The 26,449-nt window shown below is 33.4% G+C and overlaps 4 protein-coding genes across 6 annotated transcripts in view; 2 read left to right on the top strand and 2 right to left on the bottom strand.

The window, feature by feature from the left end:
• The window catches only part of LOC111052537, an 82,113-nt gene extending 72,871 nt beyond the window's left edge, over window positions 1-9,242 (top strand). For both annotated transcript variants that reach the window (XM_039430056.1, XM_039430057.1), the window contains 3 exons: window positions 439-582; window positions 3,538-3,642; window positions 7,343-9,242. In XM_039430056.1, the coding sequence (XP_039285990.1) occupies window positions 439-582; window positions 3,538-3,621 (228 nt within the window). In that variant the 3' untranslated portion in view covers window positions 3,622-3,642; window positions 7,343-9,242. The remainder of the gene's footprint in view (window positions 1-438; window positions 583-3,537; window positions 3,643-7,342) is intronic.
• A 1,599-nt stretch (window positions 9,243-10,841) lies between these two features.
• Window positions 10,842-16,193, bottom strand: LOC111052540 (selenoprotein F). The gene is made up of 5 exons (XM_022339255.2): window positions 15,952-16,193; window positions 15,549-15,667; window positions 14,972-15,087; window positions 12,749-12,858; window positions 10,842-11,149 (listed from the first exon to the last, which is right to left on the bottom strand). The coding sequence occupies exons 1-5, from the start codon at window positions 16,003-16,005 to the stop codon at window positions 11,036-11,038; spliced, it is 513 nt and encodes a 170-aa protein (XP_022194947.2). The 5' UTR covers window positions 16,006-16,193; the 3' UTR covers window positions 10,842-11,035.
• LOC120351781 lies at window positions 13,585-14,645 on the bottom strand. Its single transcript, XM_039430055.1, has 2 exons — window positions 14,238-14,645; window positions 13,585-13,806 (listed from the first exon to the last, which is right to left on the bottom strand). Exons 1-2 carry the CDS (start codon window positions 14,368-14,370, stop codon window positions 13,637-13,639), a joined length of 303 nt encoding a protein of 100 aa, XP_039285989.1. The 5' UTR covers window positions 14,371-14,645; the 3' UTR covers window positions 13,585-13,636.
• Window positions 16,194-16,226: 33 nt separating the features above from the next.
• LOC111052534 (catalase) overlaps window positions 16,227-26,449 on the top strand; it is a 52,109-nt gene continuing 41,886 nt past the window's right edge. Inside the window, exon 1 of one of the 2 annotated variants that reach the window (XM_039430052.1) lies at window positions 16,227-16,552. In XM_039430052.1, coding sequence (XP_039285986.1) covers window positions 16,499-16,552 — 54 coding nt within the window. In that variant the 5' untranslated portion in view covers window positions 16,227-16,498. Of the gene's footprint in view, window positions 16,557-26,449 lie in introns of both variants that reach the window. The other variant, XM_039430053.1, reaches the window with a different exon arrangement.

Raw genomic sequence — 26,449 nt, 5'->3', positions numbered from 1 at the left:
AATACATTAGACTATTTATTTTTCCTACAGGTACCTTGGAAAGTGACCCTTTCTGCACTGATTGCAGGCCGCAAAGAATCACTTTTCCGCTCTAGTGCGCAAATTTGAATAAATTATCGATTATTAATTTTCAATTGGATTGTCAAGTTTAAAATTAATTTAAGTTGTTATTAATAACAAAATTATACAGACAAACATTTGATGGATTTCAGCCATCATTTCACCCCTAATCAACCACTTTCCATATTCAATGGTAACTGTAGGAAAAATTTAATGTGAAATACGTGCGCAAAGTTACTCTGCTGCACTCAAGAAACCATTCCGCCCTCGCCTACGGCTCGTGCGTAAACGTTTCTTCCGGTGCAGCAAACAGTCACTTTGCGGACTAGTTGCACAAATAACTATTGAAGTCTTTATCGATGCTTTCTTGATTTTCAGAAACTGAAAACAAACAAAAAGGCCATGAACTGCCCGAAATGTCAGATCATAATTGTGAAAAGTGAGGGCTGTGACTGGATCCAGTGCTCCATGTGCCGCTGTGAGATCTGCTGGGCGACTATGGGTCCTCGCTGGGGTCCCAATGTTAGTATCTATTCATTTATTTTCTCATTTGTTTGTTTGTTGACAGTAGTTTGATCTATTTGTGTACTCTATCTATCTGTTTATTTTATTGTACAATAGTATTATCTATTATTTTGTATTATATAGAATCAAACACCAGAACAATTTTAATTTTTCTGATGACAAGACAGGTTCCTGCGAATCACGCCTGTATCAAGTACAGTATCAATATTTGACACTCTTTTAGCCTGTACCTACTGTGGCGTGCGTGGCGAGCATGACAGTGCTCTCCAATAGCGCTGCCACCACCAGGTTTTTAGGGTCCTGGGCCCTGCTACTTTTATAGGATAATTTTATTAAATGAATACGCAAATTCACCAAACAATCTCACTCTATTGAAAAAATCCCATAACAAACAACATAATCACTCCTCAATCACATTACTAAAACTACATCTCACTCCAGCGCGTCTCGGAACGTTCTCCCTCTATAGTGAGGTCCACATTATAATGGCAGTGTACGATTGACATTACTGTTGCTGTCCTTTTCTATCATACAACAAAACAGATAGCACTATCTCTCTCTTGCTTTGCAATGTTGTCTATTTGCCAGAATATTTTATATTTACTCTTGACAGTGACTGTACAACACTGAACAAACAATTCTCAGCCGCCATTTTTTTTCTTCATTCTATCAAAATACTTGAGAACACAAGTCTTATAATTGATTAAAAATTTATTTTTGGAACAATTAAATAATTTTTAGACATTACCGTATGAGAAACACAAATTAAAATACCTGAAATGACATTTTAAAAGTTTATAACTAACCATCCTAGACTTCATCCATGCTTCAGTTAGCCTACCCGTATAGGTTAGACCTACTCGTACCGGTATAAATAATATTGACAAGTTATTTCAGAATTAATCCATTGAAATTACTTATTTTGAAATAGGATTTCAATTTTTCTATTATTTTAAAAAGAAATTGGAATAGAATACCTACCAAATAACTCAATTTCTGTTGTTTTGAAATTCAGATTGTTGTATCACAGCTTTTTAAATTAGCCGCCATTTCAGGTTTGTATAAAAAAATAAAAATCTGATCTCAGTTATGAAAGCAAATTTTTAAATCAAATTATGAAAAAATATATTTTCTTGGTTGATTTGACATTAAATTGATTATTTTATCAAGGAAATGATAATTATTAGATTAAATTTAATGGGATGAATTGAGTAACAGCTGTGTACAGTCAGTGGCAAAATGAAGAGACTTGGCAACGTTTTTCTGTCTTCACTGCCATTATAACGTGGACCTCACTATAGTTTCGCCTCTACGCAGTCATCACCCTCTCAGCTTACCGGTTCAAAAGTCCAATTTGGTGGCCTGAGTCATGACTCCGCTATTATAATAATTAATATCCTATGAGAGCGGGGTATTTGAATTGTTACACTACAAACTGTGTTATTTACCGACTATAGGTGTAGGAAAGCAAACGGGAGTTCCTTAGATCTCTACCAGTTCTCAAATTGTCTAGTGTATAAAATCAGTTGAACATAACCTTAAAGGTTCTGTTTATGTTCCAAAGGTGAAAGGAAAGGCTAGGGAGTTCAAATTTTGGCTTTTAAATGACAATATATGTTGATATTAGTCGAAATATTTTGATGATTTTAGATGATAAACACAAACGGAAAGTTAAAGTACTTGCATATTTGTATCACAGAATAGGTACAGAATGGAAACTGTCAATAAAATGCCTATCTAACCAATGCTTTTTACATGGCGCAAATACTAAACGCGTCACGTGACCATAGGAAGTTCCAATCCTGGTCTTCTGATTGGCTCGTGGCAGTGAACGAGATCAATTGATCCGGATCATTAAAGTGATCCGAACCTACCATCAATACTATTACAATGCGGCGCTTACTAACAAGATGGCGGATTTTTGCGCCAGGGTACTAGTCAATAGTCAAGTTCCCATACTGTATGTATAATGTGTTTGTATCACCAAAAAATATCAATGACATCCAATCAAACAGACATTATCTAGGGCTTGTGCGTGGTTAAGGGTTGCCACTAAAGTCAGAACAAGTGTGTTGGTCGTCATACACAGCTTGTGTCATCACAGCTGAAGGCTTGAACAACATTTTTTTCAGGTTAGTATATTGTATTTTCGATGTTTTTCTTCTATTCTTTTTTTTTAAATTAAATGAAATGAAAAAAATCTTTATTAGGCGGAGTTAGGAGTTCTAAGTCCTCTCTACCACTCAACCTCGGAACCTTGATGTTGAATTAGTTTTGTATCATTATAATTTGTAATTTTCTAGTAGTTTATTTATGGTTATTGGTTGTTTCTTTTATGTTAGAAGCTGCTATAAAATGGCTGCTTTTTGTTCGAAGCCTTTTGAAACATGATGAGCATGTGTGTACACATATGTTCAACACAATTGTCATGTAGTCAGTGGGCACCCGAAGGCTGACCACTAACTGATGTGTACATGCATGTTCATCATGGATGTTTTGTCATCAGGGAGATGCTTTAATATAAAATAAACAACCAAAAATAATAAATCAACTACTGGAAAATTACAAATTATAATGATAGAAAAATAATTCAACCTCAAATAGAGCAGCGAAGAAAAAATAAACAACATATCGAATACCAAACCTCAAAAAAATTTGCTCGAAGCCTTTCACTGTGATGACACAGCAATGTATGATGACATGTGTATATGCATGCATGTTCTACCGTTAGTGGCCAGCCTTATGAGAGGAATTTTTCAAATTCAAATTCATTTTATTTCCAGAAAGTACATTTTACAATATATTCCCTGAAAATTACTCCCTCTAATATGGAACAAGTAAATGATGAGATGATGAGAGATGAATTTACCTTCAGTTTAGGAGTGTTCCGAACTAGTTACTAGTAAATCACTGTATTTTATGTGTATTTTCTTAATTTTTTTACTTTCTCAGGGGCGTGGCGATGAGAGCGGTGGATGCCATTGCAATCTAAACCGAGGAAAGCCATGCACCCCTAAATGTCGCAATTGCCACTAACTGCAACAGCTCATGTGCAATGTAAGTACTACACTTGATTATTCATTCTATAATTTGATTGTATGGGAAGAGATGCTGTTATGTATTTCACCTTAATTGAAAGAATAAGTGCCGGTTGCACAAAAGCAGGTTAAATTTTAACCATGATTAATAATTCCACGAGAATCAATCAGAGAAGTCATGTTATCAAAAAGGTCTTCTCCTGATTGGTTCTCATGAAATTAATCACGGTTAAAATTTAACCGGCTTTTGTGCAACCGGGCCTAAGACTTTGATGTTGTCAATACCACTATATTATTGACCGAGCGAAGTGAGGTCTAAGATTCAAGTCGACGGTTTGGCATTTCTCTTAATGTTTAAATGTTTATATGTTGCGCATTTACGGCGAAACGCGGTAATAGATTTTCATGAAATTTGACAGGTATGTTCCTATTTTAATTGCGCGTCGACGTATATACAAGGTTTTTGGAAATTTTGCATTTCAAGGATAATATAAAAGGAAAAAGGAGCCTCCTTCATACGCCAATATTAGATTAAAAATCAGACTATAGAATTATTCATCATAAATCAGCTGACAAGTGATTACACAGATGTGTGGAGAAGCCAGTCTATTGCTGTATTTACATAAGGTCTGTAGTTTCAATCAGGTACTTGTGGATGAGAATACTGCGTGAGGTCTACTGTTCACAGAACTACTAGTTTTTTGTTGATGTTGACGGACTATATGATAGTGGTATTGACAACATCAACGTCTTATTCTTTCAATTATTCATTCAGTTGGTAAAACAGTTTTAGAATAAGTTCTTTAGTGGGTTTTAGATTTTGTTCTTTTATAATGATATTGACAACATCAACGTCTAAAGGTGCGTACAGATATACGTGCAGCGAACATGAACAAATCACTTTTAATCAGCTGATGCCAAGATTTTTATGTCGGTATCTTACCGTTTCTGTAAAAATACAGATATAGTCAGCTGGTTAAAAGTGAATTGCTCATGTTCGCGGCGCGTATATCTGTACGCACCTTTAGGTTCGGTTTCCGAGCTCGAGATTTAGCTAAGTTCTAGACTTTAAACAGCTGGAGTCAGAAAATTAGCTTTCCAAAACGGGGCGTAGTTGCAGTTTTCATTTTCTCATTTCTATAATTGGAAACATTTTTCCTTGAAGAAATTGAACATTTCTAAATAATTCAAAATAGTTGAAACTTTACACTATTTTCTCTTTATTTTATTTTGTGTTCATTAAACGTGGACTGCGACTACGCCCCGTTTCGGAAAGCCAATTTTCGGACTCCAGCTGTTTAAAGTCTATAACTTAACCATATCCCGAGCTCGGAAACCAGCCCTTATTCTCTCAATTATTAATTCGATTCAGTTGGTAGAGACGGTTGAACAGTTTTAGAATATGTTCTTTAGTGGGGTTCACGTTATAAAATCATCACCTGATTAACATTGGTTTGCCTTCCTTGTCTGTAATTCGACAAAGCAGATAGCTCCATCTTCCTTTCAAATTCAGCTCCTGATTAACATTGGTTTGCTATCCTTGTTTGTCATTAGACAAAGCAGATAGCTCTATCCTTTTCCACCTCGTTTGTTGGCTATATGAAGAAATGAAATATCGAAATATTTAATCTCAATCATTTTTCCAAAAATGTATTGTTCAACCATGAGGAAATATATTTTCTTGGGGATTAAAATATACTTTAGATACAGCTGATCATTTTAGCAATACAACAAATAATATCTAATCAAGCTATTAATATGAGATTCAAATTATTCCAGTATATCTACTACCTCCGTAAACAAAGCCGTAGTGCATTCATGTGATCTCAGCACAGGTAGGGCTCCTACACCAATAAAAACACTAGCTGATTATAGATCAGCTGAAATCAACGAATTTTATTGGTGTAGGAGCCCTACCTGTGCTGACGTCACATGAATGCACTACAGATTTGTTTACGGAGGTAGTGGATATACTGGAATAACTTGAATTTCAGCAATGTATGATAGCATAGGAGGCTGTGGAAATGGAAAAGTGGCAACAATGTATTCCCATTATTTACATTGGTTCTATAACATGAATCTCACTTTAGAGTTGATACAAGTTTTGTTTATAAAATGTTGAACCCATTAGAAGCGTTACTACAGTTACATTTGTGCACTGATTTATTAAACAGTATGCTACAGTATTGATAATTTTAAATTTCAATTTGTCCTTGTGTTTTGATAATCCAAGTATAGTGAGTTGCAATAATAAATTATTTGTATTGACGATATAGAATAGAATGACTTCTTTATTCGTTGACGTGGCCGAATTAAGAGTAAGCTACCTATCTGGGCTTCTGCCTGTCGTCAAGAATGCTGTCATGATATCTTGTTTGTTCAATATATCGTGATATAGGAGGAAAATGACCATATCTCAGATTGAGAAAGTTATTTGAAATTGGGTCATTCTTTGTGGAACACTCTGTATCAAGTATACGGGTTTTCTATGATAAATTGAAGATATGTTAGGTAGCTGATGAAAAGTGGAAATAATAGAAGGGATATAATATAGTTATAAACTGATTTATACAGTAATAAGAAGTTATTATGATTTTGCAATATTATTGAAATGTTAATGAATACATTGAAATTATTATATGAAAATCCTAATATTATAGTTTGTGTAAAATAAGTTGAGACTTGGCCCTCCATCCGAAGAAATAACATGGTTGCCAATTCGTGTAAAATTGCAACTTTCTCAAATTTCCAATTCAACGTCAGAATTGCATGTAGAATATCATCCCCGATATCCTAGTAGTACTAAAAAAGCTTCAGGGTTGAAGGATTAAAAGGAAATTTAACTTTTATGATAAATTTGGAAACATCATGAAGATTTGTTTTTCTTTTGAATATCACTTCTCTCAGAATCATGGGGCGTCGTAATGCATACTAATTTTATATCAAATCAATGGGGAGAATGTCTCCTTTCTATTGGTGTCTGGATAATTTTTATCAGACTTATAGTTACTTTTTAATTAATGATTGTGTTCGTCAATGTCGAGACATTTCGCTCAGAAAACATGAAATCTTCAATAATTTCAATTATTTGTGAGAAACTTTCTCGCTTTCACCACCTACTCATTTTTTGAAACAAAAATGTTTCTAGCGTGTCGAAGATTTCATGTTTTCTGCTCGAAATGTCTCGACATTGACGAACATAAACATTAATTAAAAAGTAACTATAAGTCTGATAAAAATGATCCAGACACCAATAGAAAGGAGACATTCTCCCCGTTGATTTGATATAAAATTACTATGCATTACGACACCCCATGATTCTGAGAGATGTGATATTCAAAAGAAAAACAAATCTTCATGATGTTTCCAAATTTTATCATAAAAGTTAAATTTCCTTTTAATCCTTCAACCCTAAAGCTTTTTTTAGTACTACTAGGATATCGGGGATGATATTATACATCCAATTCTGACGTTTAATTGGACATTTGAGAAAGTTGAATTCTACACGTATTGGCAACCATGTAATTTCTTCGGATGGAGGGCCAAGTCTCAACTTATTTTACACAAACTATAGATTCCTTCCTGCTATTCTTCCTATTTACAGTCAAAAACATACTAATTGGGATTTTTGTTAAATAATTATTATAATCCATAACTTTTGAATATATGAGAGCAATATTTATTTTTTGTATCTCTAAAATTTTCTTATTTATTTTCAGAATTCCAACAAGTCTATGGTGCTAAAGCTGTAAAATTCAACTCAAAAGTTATTTTCATATACCGTTGAATGTAAGAATGTTATTCACTATTTGTGTATCTAGTGTTAAGGTTGAATTACTGTCAACTTCAAGAAGAACAATTTCGTATGATTTATGTCTCAGGTAACTTATCTCTGTTAAAAACACTACTACCTACATATAGGTCACGTTACCATCAAAAAGTATCTGTTGTGAAATCATTATGTCGGTAACATCTGTTGTGATCCACTATATAAATGTGTATATTTTAAATCAATAACTGTAAACATTTTTTTTCAAAGTGATGTATTTTGTTTTGGCAAATGATCTGTCACAAGTTAATTGTCATAATTTGAATAGTATGTGGAACAATTTAACGATTTTCATTTTTATTTTCAATATGTATGTATGTCAGTGCTTGTAAGGCACTAGTATTATAAGATATTAAGTATTATATTTGTCTATCCAGGCGATGTTGTACCTATTCAAGCCCTGTGAAACGAATAATTTATGTCCAGTATGATTTTATGTTGGGACGGTTATGTCCTAACCGTTATGTCCTGATTTTATGTCCGGTTATGTCAAATAATGAACTTGAGTTCAAATATTTTATACAAAGTGAGTATATTGTATGGGAACCCTTCAATAAGTTGGATACTGTTGTAGATATAATACTGTAACTTTCAGGATAAGTTATTCTACAAATACTCTACCTTTTGACGTACTACTGAATTTTAATCCCTCATAAGGGGATGACTTGGGGGCTGTAACTCAAATATTTCAAATGTAAAAACCCATTGTGTGGGACATCACAATGTCCACACAATGTGATGTTTATTGTTTAAAGGCCATCTCAAAACAAGAAAGATGACATCAATAAAAACGTTCTATGATACTTGTATCCAAAATGGCAGCTGATTGAAGTTTTATTATTTAAAGAAATATAAGTGGTTGTAACTAAAATATTTCAAATGTAAACACCCATTATTTGGGATCATTTTAAAGACCTTTTTAAAACAAGAAAGATGACATCAATCTCTGATATATACTTGTATCCAAAATGGCGGCTGAATGAAAATTCAAGTAAAAACTAAAACTCAATCAGTCGTCATTTTGGATATAGATATCATAGAACATTTTTATTGATGCCATCTTTCTTGTTTAGAAAATACATTTAAAATGATGTCCCACACAATGGGTGTTTACATTTGAAATATTTAACTTACAGTCCCCTTATAAGGGGTTGAAATTCAGTTGTACGTCAAAATGTAGAGTATTTGTAAAATAACTTATCCTGAAAGTTACCGTGTTATATCTACAACAGTCTTCAACTTATTGAAGGGTTCCCATACGAGGTGGCGTTGGGTGAATTGGCGTGGTAGGGTGTTTACGAGGCAGCTTATATCGCCCTCTTGTCTGATTGAATACATTACTTTCCAATCATCCTAAAATACTAATTTTCAATTTTTTTAAGGTTTCTGGTTTAAAAAAACTACTACTGCCAAAGATGCTATATTCCCTTACTTGAAATCCTTCAAAATAACACTGCTCATTCATATGTTCATGTGTGCCGATATTTTTTTCATTTTTGTTAAAATGTGAAGTCAATTCCTAAATATTTCAAAAGTAGAATTAATTTGATAAGTTTCATTTAATTAGCTTCAAGCTATTATAAAATAATCGCTAAGGCATTTTGAATCAACTTTCCGACTGATATTCAAAGTGCCTATTATTTTATTAGTAATGATGTTCATGTTACTCTTAGGTACCTGAATTACCTCAATAATTAATAAGTGATAATAATCATGTGATTAAATTTTGTACATGTTTAGTGTAAATTTTCTATTAATTTCAAAATATATTGTGTTACTGCAGTTTTCTAGATTGTTGAATTTTTTGCACACTCGACCGTGTCCACACTCTTGCCAAGTGCGTAAAAATTACGACGAGATTGATTGATTGAGTACTTTATTTATGTAGATTACAATATACTGGCTTTTACACTTATATACAATAGCTTACAATACAGCAAAATTATAGATGAATTTACATAATATAGACTAAGAAAATGATTTTTGAACTGAATATGATATGAAAAAAGAATTGGTAATAGCTATAGATAATATTGTTATGCATCTACATAAATTGGCGGAGCTTTGGACATATCAATGTCCATTCTTTGGAAAGAATATTCAAAATATCCTTCCCACTAACTCTCTACCAAAACGTTAATTTCATTAATTCAACTAAGGATTAATTTGTAAATGAAAATATTGTAGAAGTTCTAATTAATATGAAGATTTGAGAGAAAAAAACTGAAAATTGATAAAGTAAAATAATTATACAGGTAAATAAGAGCAAATCATTGATTAATAAAATGGAGTAGGCTGAAAGTAGATCAGGGTAATCAACTTTCAATAATATACAGCAGTATGAAGTGAATAATTAAAATAACATGAGTTAATATAATATACAATAAATACAATTTATTCTTTAACAGGTTTATAGGTTTGTATTGGTGGGATGGGTGAGGGATGGTTGTCATGTGATCGTTCTAGGGCTGGACAGTTTCAGTCATTTGTTCCAAAAGATGTTTCTGGGAGAGGGAGATAGTGGATGGCTACAATGCCACAGCTCGCCACTCAGTCCGTATAGATGTATACATCGAGTCGAGCCGCTTGGCGAGAGTGTGGCGCTGACATGACAAGATTTTCTGTAATGCAGGCGCTTCACTCTCGCCGAGTTCGTACGAATGACGACGCTCGCGAGTATGGATGTCTACTATGCCACCGCTCGGCTTGCGTTCGCTCATATTTTTGTCAGTCTGAGACAGAAATCAAAGTAGCCGAGCGTCTGCAAATTACACCGTCCACACTTTCGTGAATGTTTCAGATTTTTAGAAGCTGTATGCCCCGTTTCAACTAGCTAGGTCAAGACATTTGAACATGGTAACATTGGGTACGGTTTATAACGAGTGCACTGAGCTTATGATTTCTATGGCGATAGCTTATTTATTTATTAGATTTCACAATAATTCATCTTATTTATTGATAATGTCATTTTAAATAATTTCATTATATTGATAATTCAAAATTTCTAGCTAATTCTTGGACAGAACTTTGAACTTTAAATTTCCTCAGTAAGAACATAACCTATTTTTTCGGAAATTTCATTATTTATCAAAATTTGGGAACAATAGTTTTGGGCTATGCCTGTTGTTCTATCCCGATCATATTCATATGATTTGTAATTATATCAACGAATAAATAAATAAATAATTCCAGTGCACTCATATAAAGCATATCCGATTTGACCATGCTCAAATATGTCTTGATCGAACTTCTTGAAACCATACAGTAATGTGTTAAATCTTGAGGAAACTTATATACTAGAAAAGTACCAAATTACTTTCAATTCTTTGGTCATATTTTTGTTGTATCCTGCATGGAACTTTAGGTATAAAAAAGAAATTGAAAAACAGTCTGTCTGGAAAATCTTTTATTCTAAAACAACTATCATTATAAACGTTTATACATTCACAGCTCATAAAACATGAATAATTAGGTTACTTCTATGAACGACATTTTTTACTCTTTTACAAACATAAAATATTGTAAATCATTGTTTTATTATAGCACGGCCATTTTAAGCCATTGATTGTAGGTCGGAATTCATCTATATCTGATTAGTTTTCAAGTAATCAGGTTCACTGTCCTTGTCACTAGACTCCAAATGTGTATTTAGAAATTCCTCAACCGAGTCAGTGTTCCATTTTTCGATGGCGAGAACCTGAAATTGTATACAAGAATATGTTATCAACGAAATTTTAACATAAGAAATGAAATTGTAAAAAACCTATAGTGAGATTTACAATTATACTGTTGACACACAGTTGCACAAAAGTCTGCTAACTTCTTCTTCTTCTTCTTCTTCTTCTTTGGCTGTGCCTTATCCCATTTAAATGGGGTCGGCATTCCTTTCTCTTAGTCTGCCTCTCCACAAAGCCCTATCCAATGCTTCCTCTCTCCTCCAACCACTCTCCCGCAAGTCAGCCGCTATTCTATCTCCCCACCTCATCCTAGGTCTACCTCGTCCTCTCACACCATCCAAAACCAAATCCTGCACTCTTCGTCCAAAATAATCCTCCTCCCGTCGCTGTACATGCCCAAACCACCTCATCCTTGTCTCCTGCATTTTCTTTTCCAGTGCCTCTGATCAATTCATTTCTTATTTCATCTCTTCTGGTAACCCCACACATCCATCTTAACATTCTAATCTCAGTCACTTCCATCTTTCGTTCCTGTTTCTTTGAAATGGGCCATGTTTCTGTTCCATACAGCATAGCTGGCCTCACAACTGATCTATACACTTTTCCCTTCATTTGACAATTCACTCTCTTATCACAAAGAACACCACTTATTTTTAAAGTTGGTTTAACTATAACTAATAAACCAGTTTGATCATCGTTCAATTGCATTTATTATATGTGTTTCAATTGAGTCAGCTGATGGTTTAAACTAGAATTTTAGTTTTTTTTTTTTTTTGAGAAAGCAACCCTTAATCTGATTTATCCTGATGGAAAATTCGTTTTAGAAATTTGGGCGAGGCCACACAGGCGTTTTTCAGACGACTGTCGACAGGGCAGGAAGCTCTCCGATTGGCTGATTATCAGTTCATTCCCGAACGCCAATCTAATCACCCAATCGGAATTTCAGAGCATCCTGCCCTGTCGACTCGTTTGAAAAACGATCGTGTAGCCTCGCCCTTATTGTGAGCGAGATTCAAAAAGTCTGCTAACTTCTAATCCTGATTAAATGCCACTAAAACCAAACAGATAAGCCTTCTTTTAAAAAAAAATACTGTGATTGGTTATCCTATAATTTAATCATGATCATTTTTTTGTGCTAAGGGTGATGCCAACAGGAGCTCTAGGCTTGTGCGTTCGCAATGAGGCGGATGATAATGAGTGATGAATGGACCAACAGTTTTAAGTGGGTTCCGAACCACCGGGGACCTTAAGTGCAACTGGGCCTTAGTGTTCCTTTAATAAATAGCATCACTGTAATATTCAATAACACCAACACATTCCATTCAAAAAATGCCGACAGTTTTAAGTGAATCTCACTATAACATAATATACAAGCACTATTCTTCATTTCTAGTTACAACTGAAACTATCAGAAATTATCGTTCATATCGATATTGTGTTGGACTAGCAACTGATAGAATGTTTTCTCAGTACCAACGTGTAGCATATTCTTGAAAATCTCATGGTCTTTCTATTTCATAGATCTCTGTCTCGATCAATTACGAATAATTATTCTTATTAGAAAAATCTTATCTTCCGTTTGAAAATTTTGTGAATATATTTTAATTTTAATAACTCACCTCTTCTACGTCTCCATCTTTGCCGATCAATTTTATTATTGGGTCTAATCCGCGCACGTATCTGATTTGAAGATTGGGGAACTTGGCAGGTCTGTCACTCTTTACAAATGCTGTGGAAATAAATGATAATTTAGATTAGTGAAATCAATTACATTCAAATAATTTGAATAATTTCTGACTTCGATGATATGGGTTTGCAATAATCTATAATTGATAAATACTCTATTATGTAAGTTATCCAGATTTTTTATTAATAACAGTTTGTATTTCATCATATTATATCTCTATTGTTTAAATAGATAAATACTGAAGACCTGATTTTCAATGAATTTCTTTTCTGCTGGACAGAAAATAGAAGAATGCCTAATGTTCTTATGTGTGTTTTTACATATACATTGGCGGACAATGTGTGAACCTTCCCATAAGAACCTATGGTATACAATTGCAACCCAACAGAGCAGAGAATCAGAGAAGAGCAGGGCTTATGGAAGTACTCAATACAAACTGGGAGGAGGTGTTGAATCCGAGTTTTATTTTTCATTGTCGTAATCTTATGCCTCTAGTGAGGTCCACGTTATAATGGCAGTGTTTGATTAGCAATGGTATTGCTATCCTTGTCTATCAGTCAACAAAGCGGATAACGTTATCTCTTTCTCACTTTGCTCTGTTGTCAGATCGTCTTTTAACAATGCAGAATTAATAATATTAATTAATAAAATATTTCATATTATGTAAATTGATTACGCAATTATTGAAAAATATAATTTATTGCTTAATAAAATATAATTGATTATTCTAAACGAGAATGAACAATTAATATTACATCTATAAACCCGTATCAGCTACTGTCTATAGACAACGTTTTCCTCCTATCTTTCTCCACTGCCATTATAACGTGGACCTCACTATAGACAACACTATCGTCCAGTCGCTGGTAAGCTTGGCCACGTTGGTCTTGCTATTCATACTGCAATGTGACCATTTGTGGTTGCTCGGTTGGCCTCTCGCCTTCTTTGCTTGGCTGGCCTTCACTCGACAAAAATCAGAGCGATGGCTAGCGAAGTCCAATGAAGACGAACGCTGCATAACAACAATCCACACTCTGGCGCTCATCGTCATTTAAACGCATTGGGCGATAGTGTGGATGCGGCATCAGTTTTCTTTTGAAGTATCCGTGCAACATATTATTCTAGAATTAATTTATTCACTATTATCTATTTGATCTGGATTATGGATAGATATCACATCCACGGTATAGACGATCGGTCTACTTACTTATAATGACATGAATTATTTATAAATTTTATACAGAGTGATTATAAAAGGACTTTACAAATTTGAAAGCACATAAATATTTATTGAAATCACTTACAGAATTGAGAAAGGTGTCATTTTGTTACAAAACGCTTCAAGTTTAAGGTTTGGGTGTTATTTTGGTTCGATGTGACAGCCGTTGGTGATGCAACATACATACTACTGATAATTGATCTTGCCACACTAGTACGCATATCAGGCGTAACTTGTGCAACCGCAGTGTTCCGATTTCGGAGGTCATTAAGATTGTCTGGTAGAGGCGGAACATTAACCTTATTCTTAATGATACCCCACAGGAAGAAATCCATCAGTGTTAAATACGGTGAGCGAGGTGGCCATGCAATTGAACCTGGACGGCCAATCCAGGGAAGTTGAAAGCAAATGTCTAGAAAATCCCAAACTTCTCCGTGGAAATGAGCTGGTGTACCGTCATGCTGAAAGTAAAAGGGCACTTGTTCATCTTGTACACCAGCTCATTTCCACAGAGAAGTTCAGGATTTTCTAGACAATTGCTTTCAAATTCGCTGGATTTACCATGCAGGGCCAATTGCATGGCATCCTCGCTCACCGGATTCAACACTGATTTCTTTCTGAGGGGTTTCTTGAGGAAAAGGTTTATGTTCCGCCTCTACCAGACAATCTTAATTACCTCCGAAATCTGATCACATTTGGATCGCTGTACGCCTGATATGCGCACTGGTGTGACAAGAAATCAATTATTATCAGTAGTATGTATGTCGCATTACCAACGGCTGTCACATCGAACCAAAATAACACCCACACCTTGAACTTGAAGTGTTTTGTAACGAAATGACACCTTTCTCAATTCTGTAAGTAATTTCAATAAATATTTATGTGCTTTCAAAGTTGTAAAGTCCTTTTATAATCATCCTATATATAAAAAGTTACCTTGTATTTGAGGGTAGGCACCAAATTTACAAGTGCAAACTTCAAGAATAGCTTTTGAGTAGCGTTTGATAGCAGGCCCTGTCTCATCATGGTGACAACATTCAGTACAATGATTCCTGTAGAATAATAATATTAATTAAAACACATATTGTAATCAGTAAAAATTGTTGCATTGAAAGAAGATATTGCTTTTTTAAATATTGAATTAGGTTATTCCTAGCTAATGAGCAGAAAAATACAGCCTCAGAATGCAGCGGTGCCCACAGGAGGGGCACCTCTGGGGGGGGGGGGGGCTCGAGTACACAGATTGACTCAGGTATAGAGAGGTTTTCATGGGAAGGAGGACCAAAAAAAATTTTTCCAAAGAAAGATCAGCAGTGTTCAATACAACGACTGACGACCTTTTTTGCAAGGATCGCTTTTGGGGAAAATGGACTGAAATTTGAAATATTATTCAAGGGAAGGGTTAACATGGGAGTAGACTCCTCTGAAGAATAAGTGTCACTTAAATAAATAATGATACAATAGTAGCTAAATATTTTTGATAGGAACGGTAGCTTAAGTTTTAACAAATTACCTTATGAATTCCAAGTCGTGTTTTTTCAAAATATCACAGGATGAGCAAAGTAGATTAGCCTTATTCAAGCCAAGCGCCCAACAGTCTTCTGCACTGAATTCACTGTTGACGTAGGTTACCTGCAAAAATTAGAAGATTGATTAAAGTTTATTATTCAAATACAGAGGCAATAGAGTACAGTTGATAAATCAATAAGCAAACCAGTGATTATCATATTAGTATTGGATACCTTCAGTGGCCGGTCTGTTACACGGTCATATATTTTACCTAAAATCTCACTTCTCATGCGATATAGAATATAAACATATGAAAATATATGTATTTTTAAAAGTAAAATGAAAATGACAGTACAGTAAGAAATAAAAATTATAATTTAATTGAATAAACAGAAACATAACCTCACCATCAAAGGTAAAGCAACGCATAATATTATCATGATGATGTTTGGACGTTCCATCTTCGTAAACTATTAGAAGAAAATTATTGATATCACTTGAATATATACTAATTAATGTGAGATCAACATGTAAACTAATTATTATTACAAATCACAAGATGACAATACGTTTTTTATTCCATTATTTGTCAAAATCTGATAGGTTAGCTTAGCTTAAATTCTGTGACCTTGATATCTTTCATCAATCATCAGCTGGCTATTCAAAAACAAACTTTCTACAGAATCTATTGAATCGATTAAAATATAAACTCCTTTTTTCGTCTATTTAATAATTTATTCTATTTTCCTCTATCTATAATTGTTTTAATTCAGTTATTCCCTCAGTCATTTAAACAAAACAATCATGTTTGAAGCCGACTTTACGTTGGCTACATTGTTTGGAAAAATAGACAAGTTGTATAAATCCGTCAGCAAAGTGCGGAGCGGTTCATAGCCTCTAGGTTATGAAAGATAACAACTTTTAAGAAGAAGTTTGTGTATTTCAAGTTCAAAAATGTCGCGTAATGCTGCAGAAAATCAACTTAATGACTTCAAGAAAGGCCAAAAAGTAAGTACCAAGCTTTGTTCAAATTTTGCATTATCAAGTTTGAGGTTATATAACTTATATTTTGTTCTAAAGCTACAGTACATGTTTGTCAAAATAAGAGATGAGCAGTTTTATATTTTTTAGTCCTACTAATGTTGTGAATCTACAAGTGGTCATTAATAATTTTTCTCTTTGTCACATTTTGAATATTCATAATAAATTAACTCAATTTTAGAGCTGTATGTTATTGTTGAAAAATGATAGGCTACTAACGTGATACCGTATCAACACTTTATACATTTCTATAGTACGACATTGGGCTCTATAAGCTAATTTGATTGAGATTTACTCCTTATCACTTCCTAAAATTTTAAATGTAATCTTATTATAGCTTTCTAAAAAATCTCTTAGATTCTCATTTCACATTTGGATTTTTATTTCATTTGCTCTTGCCGTACCGGCTTATTTCTCTTATCAGATTCATCAGTTGATCAGATATTGCAATTGATTATTGCATTTATAAGGCAATTTATAACTTTACCTACTAACTCCAATTTTTAAGGCAAGGGGCGGAAATGTTAAAAAAAAACAATAATTGCTAAAATGCTAAAATTGCTACCATAAAATTTATCAAAAACATAAATTTAGTACCTACAGTAAGTTAATCATTTTATTAAAACAAAGGGGGTTTTTTGGTTCTAACGTTCTATCCATTATGTTGTATGTTCTCTTCGCCATTTTATATTTCACCAACTAAAACCTTGTGCAAACCCCTGCGATTCACATGATAAAGATTTCAACCATTCAACCACGGATGGAAAATTCTCCCTATACCGTCGCCATCGTGCGAATCGCTGACGACATGATCAAAAAATGACAATTTATTTAAAGATAAAAATAAGTATGATATTTTATCTTCAGGTAAAAATTCAAGTTCCTTAAACTCCATAGTAATTATAAACTTTCATTAAACTGTAATGTAGAAACCAAATTTACTCAAATCACCAACGAGCAAGTCTAGGACTCATGTGGGTATCTTCCTCAATGAAAATAAGAAAATCCAGGGCTCAGTTATATTTCTGAATATATTCATTCACATTTAAAACGCTTTTGAATGCAGTACATCTTTTGGCAATAGCAAATACAGTATTTTTAATATTACGATTCTGACTTATTTACCACTTCTTACTTCATTTATTTAATATTACCCTTTTATTACCAAATAACTTGAGTAAGGCTCAAAATTCAAGTTCCTTAAATTCCATAGTTATTATAAATTTTTATTTAACTGTAATATAGGAAACAAAATTTCCTCAAATCACCAAAGCGCAAGTCTAGAGCTCAGCCTCAGTGAAAATAAAAATTCTATTTTAGTTGTGCAGACAGTCCTCCTACAACTGATTTTTTCTTAATTAACCAATTAATTTGTTGCATTAAGCTGTACAAGTGAAGAGAGCTCTTGCCACATGCAACACTTTATACATTTCTATAGTACGACATTGGGCTCTATAAGCTAATTTGATTGAGATTTACTCCTTATCACTTCCTAAAATTTTAAATGTAATCTTATTATAGCTTTCTAAAAAATCTCTTAGATTCTCATTTCACATTTGGATTTTTATTTCATTTGCTCTTGCCGTACCGGCTTATTTCTCTTATCAGATTCATCAGTTGATCAGATATTGCAATTGATTATTGCATTTATAAGGCAATTTATAACTTTACCTACTAACTCCAATTTTTAAGGCAAGGGGCGGAAATGTTAAAAAAAAACAATAATTGCTAAAATTGCTACCATAAAATTTATCAAAAACATAAATTTAGTACCTACAGTAAGTTAATCATTTTATTAAAACAAAGGGGTTTTTTGGTTCTAACGTTCTATCCATTATGTTGTATGTTCTCTTCGCCATTTTATATTTCACCAACTAAAACCTTGTGCAAACCCCTGCGATTCACATGATAAAGATCAACCACGGATGGAAAATTCTCCCTATACCGTCGCCATCGTGCGAATCGCTGACGACATGATCAAAAAATGACAATTTATTTAAAGATAAAAATAAGTATGATATTTTATCTTCAGGTAAAAATTCAAGTTCCTTAAACTCCATAGTAATTATAAACTTTCATTAAACTGTAATGTAGAAACCAAATTTACTCAAATCACCAACGAGCAAGTCTAGGACTCATGTGGGTATCATCCTCAATGAAAATAAGAAAATCCAGGGCTCAGTTATATTTCTGAATATATTCATTCACATTTAAAACGCTTTTGAATGCAGTACATCTTTTGGCAATAGCAAATACAGTATTTTTAATATTACGATTCTGACTTATTTACCACTTCTTACTTCATTTATTTAATATTACCCTTTTATTACCAAATAACTTGAGTAAGGCTCAAAATTCAAGTTCCTTAAATTCCATAGTTATTATAAATTTTTATTAAACTGTAATATAGGAAACAAAATTTCCTCAAATCACCAAAGCGCAAGTCTAGAGCTCAGCCTCAGTGAAAATAAAAATTCTATTTTAGTTGTGCAGACAGTCCTCCTACAACTGATTTTTTCTTAATTAACCAATTAATTTGTTGCATTAAGCTGTACAAGTGAAGAGAGCTCTTGCCACATGCAACACGTTATTCTAATGTCCTAAGCTATTCTTTTTTTCTTTGGTCTCTACTTTTGTATTGCAATATTTGCACTCATTCCATCACCCACTTACAAGCTAAAAAATTATGTGGGCATTATCCGCAATAAAAACAATATATTGCAGAACTCATCTATTGTTTAGGAATATCTATCAAAATCAGTCTTTGAGTCAAAGTTTCTGAAAAGGATTCAATGTATTATAATTTTATGGTGAAGCGATAATTGCCATTTCCACATGATTCATTTCGAGCCAAACTAAAGTTTCAATGCATTTAAGGCATCATCCATCATCAATGGTCTTTTTTGGTGAGACTGACTCGAATAAAGTAGGCTATATGTAAATAAGTATGTAAACTGACTATATCGCTTTTATTCCACCTTATTAAATATGGAGTAATTCAAATTCAAATTTATTTGTTCCTTGTACAATTGCATACATACAGTCATATAAATACACTATAATAAATTTATCAATAGACTATTGACAACAAGGCTATTAACACGACTATTGTCTGATCGTTAGCTTGTAGAAAAGAAAAAAATAATCGCAAAAGAGTAGTAATAATATTAAGATGAAGATAAAGATAAAAATAAGCAATGATATAACAAAATTATTAAACAAAGTATTACTTCCAACGTACCACGTATTCATTCCGCAACATCTCTGTTCATAGTGTAAATTATACTTTAATTTTATCTCATTTCTCAAACAAGATCCATCAAAAACCTTCTTTCAATACACCGATATTTTTTCAATAAATCAGCGGTTCGGGCAATGTCGAGTAGATTAATTTATTCAATATGGATCACCTGCATCCTACCTCAAAACTAAATCGATTGAAAACAGTGCAACACCAAACTTATTCCTAATTTTTGGGAGTGTTTTTAATTAGGACCCTGATTGAAGTTAACAGAGTAGGCGAAGTGGGTAGGTTCGTTGGCCGCTATACTGAGTTTCACTTCAAACTGGCAGCGTTAGTTGAATTACAAGTGTTGGCTTTATTTATGAGGAATTCTCACAGTTTACAACTACTGATCCCACTATAGAGGCGCGGTACCGCTTATAAAAGACCCAAAGAATCTCACTTTAAACTGTCAGCATTCTGTACGAATAACGTCAATGCCGCCCGTTCAACCAATGCTGACACTAACATTCAACGCTGAGATTCTTTTTTGAATAGTCAGTATTCCTCACTAGTAATACCAATGAAACACTTTTAAATAATTGTGACAGTTTTATGTGACTGCAACTACAAAGCCGGCCGGCTGGTTGGTTATAAACGCCGTTCAAGACCAGTGAAAGTTGTCAGAGAGAATATTTTTGTTAATGTTGTGCTCAACTCTCAGGTCACGAGTTGCCATTACAACCGATCTCTACGCAGTCAGCTACTATTATCGTCTATTAAGATGTATCATAGAGTTAAGATACCGTTTAATTGGTACAAACTTTTTAGTGATCACTTGTAGTAATGGTAAAAGCTTGGTAAATTGGCATGATAATGGTAAAAGTTCTGTTGCCAGTTTGCCATTTGTCTCTGGATATATCTCAAATATGATCAATACATTTTTTGTCTATTAATATAATTATCTATATCGAACTATCGGTCAATAAATTTGTCTTTTATTAAATCTATATAGATTGATAAATTAAATATGGTCAATACATATTTTTTGTCTATTAATATATCTATATCAGATTATCGATTAATGAATCTGTCTTTTATTATATCTATATCGATTTATATTATCTAGATTTCATTTTCTATAGTGTGGTCCACGTTATAATAGCAGTGTGAAAGGTAGGAGAACAGCGTATCCGATTCTCTACCTTGCCACTGCCTTCTATAGAGGATAGGTGATACCGATATATCTGATGTAATAATATTAACTGTTCATTATTGTTAAAATAATAAATTATATTATTTTCATTTGACAAGAAAAAATATTTTTCAATGATCAGATAATAATATTCAATAATTGAGATTAAATATTTCGTGTAGGCCCTATATTAATTTTATCTCTATATTGTTGAAAAACTATTTATCTGGAAACATTGTAGAGCATTTGACAAGAAAAAATATTTTTCAATTATCAGATAATAATATTCAATAATTGAGATTAAATATTTCGTGTAGGCCCTATATTAATTTTATCTCTATATTGTTGAAAAACTATTTATCTGGAAACATTGTAGAGCTAGAAAAGGATACCACTATCTGCTTTGTCGAATGATAGACAAGGATAGCAACACCAATGTTAATCAAATACTGCCATTATAATGTGGACCTCACTATAGTATTTGATATTTTGGTCAGATTTCGCAAGCTTTGGGAGGGCATCTGGTTATGAAAAAGTCAAGTCGTGAGAGTTTTTGAACAGCTTATTAATTTTATTAGTTTGTTGAAGATTGTTGTTTATCTGAAATTGAATTACCGTATTCTTTTCATATCATAACATCATCCTTGTCGTTCGTTATTCTTATCTATCAAATGTTAGTTCTTATAGATGCATTTAATATCAGATATTTTAAATTAATCTCTCATTTTTGGGGGGCTTATGGTTATCAACATGTTTAGTGAGGGAACTCCTTATCCATATATTCCATCCTACTGCTTACACTATTCCTTATAACTATAGTTAGATTCACCTTATAGAGTCACCACCTGATTACCATTGGTTTGCTTTCCTAGTCTGTCATAAGATAAAAGCTCTGCATTTTTCTAGCTCCGCACTGTTGCCTAATTGTTTTAAGACTATGTAGGCCTGAAATGAACTACCGGTACCAAAATATTCAATCTAAATAATTAAATAATAAGAAGATAATCTTCTTGGCTACTAAAATATAATTGATCATTCTTAACAGAAATCAACAATAACTATTATGTGCTTTTTACTCTACTGAAGAGTATTTTAATCTTACTGACATCAGTAACTGGACTGGTAATTGATTTGTAAACTTAATTTTTGTAATATGTTTGACTGGGTCGCGTGTTGCGCCCTCACAAAGTGACAAAGCCTATTGTATAATATTATCAGAGACAAGAATAATGTAGGTGAGCCCTTACTTATCCTTCATCTATGATATTATGTACTTATTGGTCAATAAAGATTCTTATTCTTATTCCTATATCAGATGTACGCTACCGGGTTGACTTCCGGGTGAATCATTTACTTATTATTATCAAACGAAAATCCAAATTAGATGCTGTAGTGCACCCCGAAGACTTCTGCTACTGCTAAATATATTGACAACAGGGTAAACAGCTAGATGGAAATTCGATGAGCGCTACTATTAAAAAAATATTTATTATTAACTTATTTGATAATAAAAAATATTATCAGCTCGGGAACTGACAAATAATTTTTGAATAGTAGCGCTCATCGAATTTGCATCTAGCTGTTTACCCTGTTGTCAATATTTGCAGTAGCAGAAGTCATCGGGGTGAACTACAGCATTTAATTTGGATTTAATGTCCATCTGTGAATTATATACCATAGAAGGCGGTGAAAATATGAAAACTGGCAACTCTGTTGTCCTATCATTTCTACTGACTTTACAACGTTAGTCTCTCCATAGATCAATTAAATTGGAAACCTTCAACTTTTTTACCCCAATCAGCCTATCTTTAACTCAAGCTCTCCACCTCCTAATTTCAAGTATTGCTTTCGAATATTGTTCACGAAATTACAGTTTCATCAGTGTTACATCACACTAGCAATAAGTTTGTTGTTGAAACCAATCACTTAGCACCTGACATTTCTATCCAATGCGTAATAACAGTAGACTATTAGATTGTTTGAACCAACAGTTCAGTTGAAACAATTATAATCGACCTACTCTGAGAGATTTCTCATCACTATAACTAGATTCACTTTAAACTTTCAGCATTTCTTATGAATAACAACAACGCTTGCTAATCACTTAATGCTGACAGTTTGAAGTGAAAAAACTATAGTGAGGTCCACGTTAGTGACCGAGCGAAGTGAGGTCTAAGATTCAAGTCGACGGTTTGGCATTTCTCTTATATGTTGCGCATTTACGGCGAAACGCGGTAATTGATTTTCATGAAATTTGACAGGTATGTTCCTTTTTAAAATGCGCGTCGACGTATATACAAGGTTTTTGGAAATTTTGTGAAAATCAGACTATAGAATTATTCATCATAAATCAGCTGACAAGTGATTACACAGATGTGTGGAGAAGCCAGTCTATTGCTGTATTTCCATAAGGTCTATAGTTTCAATCAGGTACTTGTGAATGAGAATACTGCGTGAGGTCTACTGTTCACAGAACTACTAGTAATGGCAGTGTTTGATTAGCAATGGTATTGCTATCCTTGTCTATCATTCAACAAAGCAGATAGCGCTATCTCTTTCTCGCTTTGCTCTGTTGCCAGATCGTCTTTAACAGTGTAGAATTAATCATGAATTAACAAAATATTTAATCTTAATCATGAAAATTCATGATGAAATTATTGAAAAATATAATTTCTAGCTCAATAAAATATAATTGATTATTTTAAACGAGAATGAACAATTAATATTACATCAATAAACCTGTATCAGCTACCGTCTATTGAAGGCATTGGCTAGACAGAGGATCGGTAACGTTGGTCTGCTATAATTCTCCACTGCCATTATAACGTGGACCTCACTTTATAGTGTTTTATAGTAATATTTTCTTTGAACTGTCAGAATTCCGTATAAAATAACACGAATGCTTGTTATTCACTTAATGCTGAAAGTTTCAAGTGAAAACAACATAGTCTTTTATAGTGAGATTCTCTTTATACTGTCAGAATTCCGTATAAAATGACACTAAAGCTTTCCATTCAACAAATGCTGACAGTTTGAAGTGAAGGTCTGTAGCTATCAACTGTGACATTACATCTGCCGTTTAACGAGCAATTATTACGATTCACCTGAATTGCTCGCTCACAAATGAGATGGAAAAATTGTTATTGAGCAATTTATTTGGTTGAGTAACGTTGGATGGTTTTTCATTGAGTTTTGTCACGGTTAGTTTTGAATTGTAATTATTTTTTTCAATCATCTTCGATCTTCATTCAACTTTTTGGCTCCAAGCAACCAGGTGCGGAATGGAATGTTAGTATAGGGGAAAAACTCCTGACAGGAGTCTCCTGTACCTTGTAAAGGACACAGGAATTGGTTTGCTTAACTAACATACTTGGGACACACAATAAGCTTCGGTTGACGTATGAGGCTCTTTAAACCTTTGGATCTTTGAATCCGTCCCTTCAAAACATTAAAATTAACATTATTCATTCAACTTTCTTGGGATTAACTTTATTCTCTTTATGATCACTCTCATGTCTTATTTTGGTTATACTTTTAGTTATATTTCCATCCATTATCAACAGTTCCAGACAGTATTATATTTGAAGAAACGAATATCTAAGCTTAGCAGGTAACTCGTGTCCCACAAGGGTCTAGTTAGAAACTTGAAAAACTGAAAAGTTGACCTACTGAAATCTTGAATAATTTGAAATAGATCTACAACCATGCCCGGTAAATTAAGAATCCATATGCAACATTTCAAGTTAATCAGTCCAGTAGTTTAGACATGATGATGCGTCATTCGTGAATTTCCTATCCCGTACGTGTATAAGCCAATTCTTTCCTTTATTTTATTACTAGCAGGTAACCCGTGCTTCGCAAGGGTCTAATTAAAAACTTGACGTAATGAAATCTTGAAGAATTGAATATAACAATTCTCGGTAAAAAGATGAATCTATATCAAAATTTCAAATTAATCAGTCCAGTAGTTCAGACGTGATGATGCGTCAAACATAATATTCCTATCCAGTACGTGTATGAGCCAGTTCCCTACTTTATTATAGTATAGATTGATAAGTTCTTCCAATTGGTGCTAACCTAATAAAGTGACAAAACTCAAACCTTCCTCAACTTAATGCCAAACTGACAAAATTGGACTGGTTATCAATTTAGTTGCCAATTTCAACCATCTGTTTCCAAGAGGTCTAGATTATAGTTCTATGGTATGTACTCATGTCCCATGAATGAAATTTGAACATTAATTCTGAAAAATATAGAAGGAAAATTGTAATTTGGGCTTCGAGGTGCACGAGATTGATATTTTTAGAATCTATGTACAGAATTTGGAGATCTAAATAATTCCCGTTTTCCCGGTATGCAAACCACAAGTTGACATGTTCTGATGCGAACAAACACAACCTTACTCTCTCTTATTATATAGAATATAGATATGAAAGATATCTAAGATAAGGGACGAGCATTCGATTCACCCGTTGTGGGATCAGTGGGAATTCGCCATGAGGCCAAACCTGAAAACAAATAACAGTTATAGTAAAACATGTTCGAGTTATAGCATCTACATTCAATAGCAAATTTCAAAGAGATAAATAATTCGTACATTTATTTCTCGCTAAGATTACTAAACTCTTGTAATTTCATCATTACCTATCTTTATTACCTATAATACTAGCAGGTAACCCGTGCTCAGCAAGGGCCTAATTAAAAACATGACAAACTGAAAACTTGACGTAATGAAATCTTGAAGTATATAAAATAGGCCTGTAACCTCCTCGGTTACTTAAGAATCCATATGAAAAATTTCAAGTTAATCAGTCCAATAGTTCAGACGTGATGATGCGTCATTCATGAATTTCCTATCCCGTACGTGTATAAGCAAATTCTTTCATTCATTATAATATTATAGATATGAAATAATGTAAGATATTATTATATCCCTTATATCTAAGATAAGGGACGAGTACTCGGTTCACCCGTTGGGCGGGTGACCGTGTTTAAGTCTCAGCCACAAAGTCCTTTGAAATATCACTTCTCGCGGTAGTCCGGTAGTAAAATGCTTTCATCTCGACCTTTTCTTCAATCTCCTATTTCCGTTACTAAATTACAGTTATACTTACCTAAACTTTTATTACCTTTACACAGTTTTTATTCTATCCTTTTCTCGGTTTACGACTCTGTAGTGAGGTCCACGTTATTTCATTAACATTGGTTCTGCTATCCTTGTCTATCATTCGACAAAGCAGATAGCGCTATCCTTCTCTAGCTCCGCAACGTTGCCAGATCGTTTCAATGTAGAAATATAATTAACAAATTGTTTTATATCAACTATGAGAATTTATTTTTTTATCGTTGAATTTTCTTAACGAATAAAATATAATTGATTATTTCAAGCAAAATGAACAGCTAATATTCCATCAGATAAACCGGTATCAGATATCCTCTATAGAAG

Source organism: Nilaparvata lugens, chromosome 6 (assembly GCF_014356525.2).
Source record: "Nilaparvata lugens isolate BPH chromosome 6, ASM1435652v1, whole genome shotgun sequence".
Taxonomy (NCBI): Eukaryota; Metazoa; Arthropoda; class Insecta; order Hemiptera; family Delphacidae; genus Nilaparvata; species Nilaparvata lugens.
This window is presented reverse-complemented; position numbering and strand designations above follow the sequence as displayed.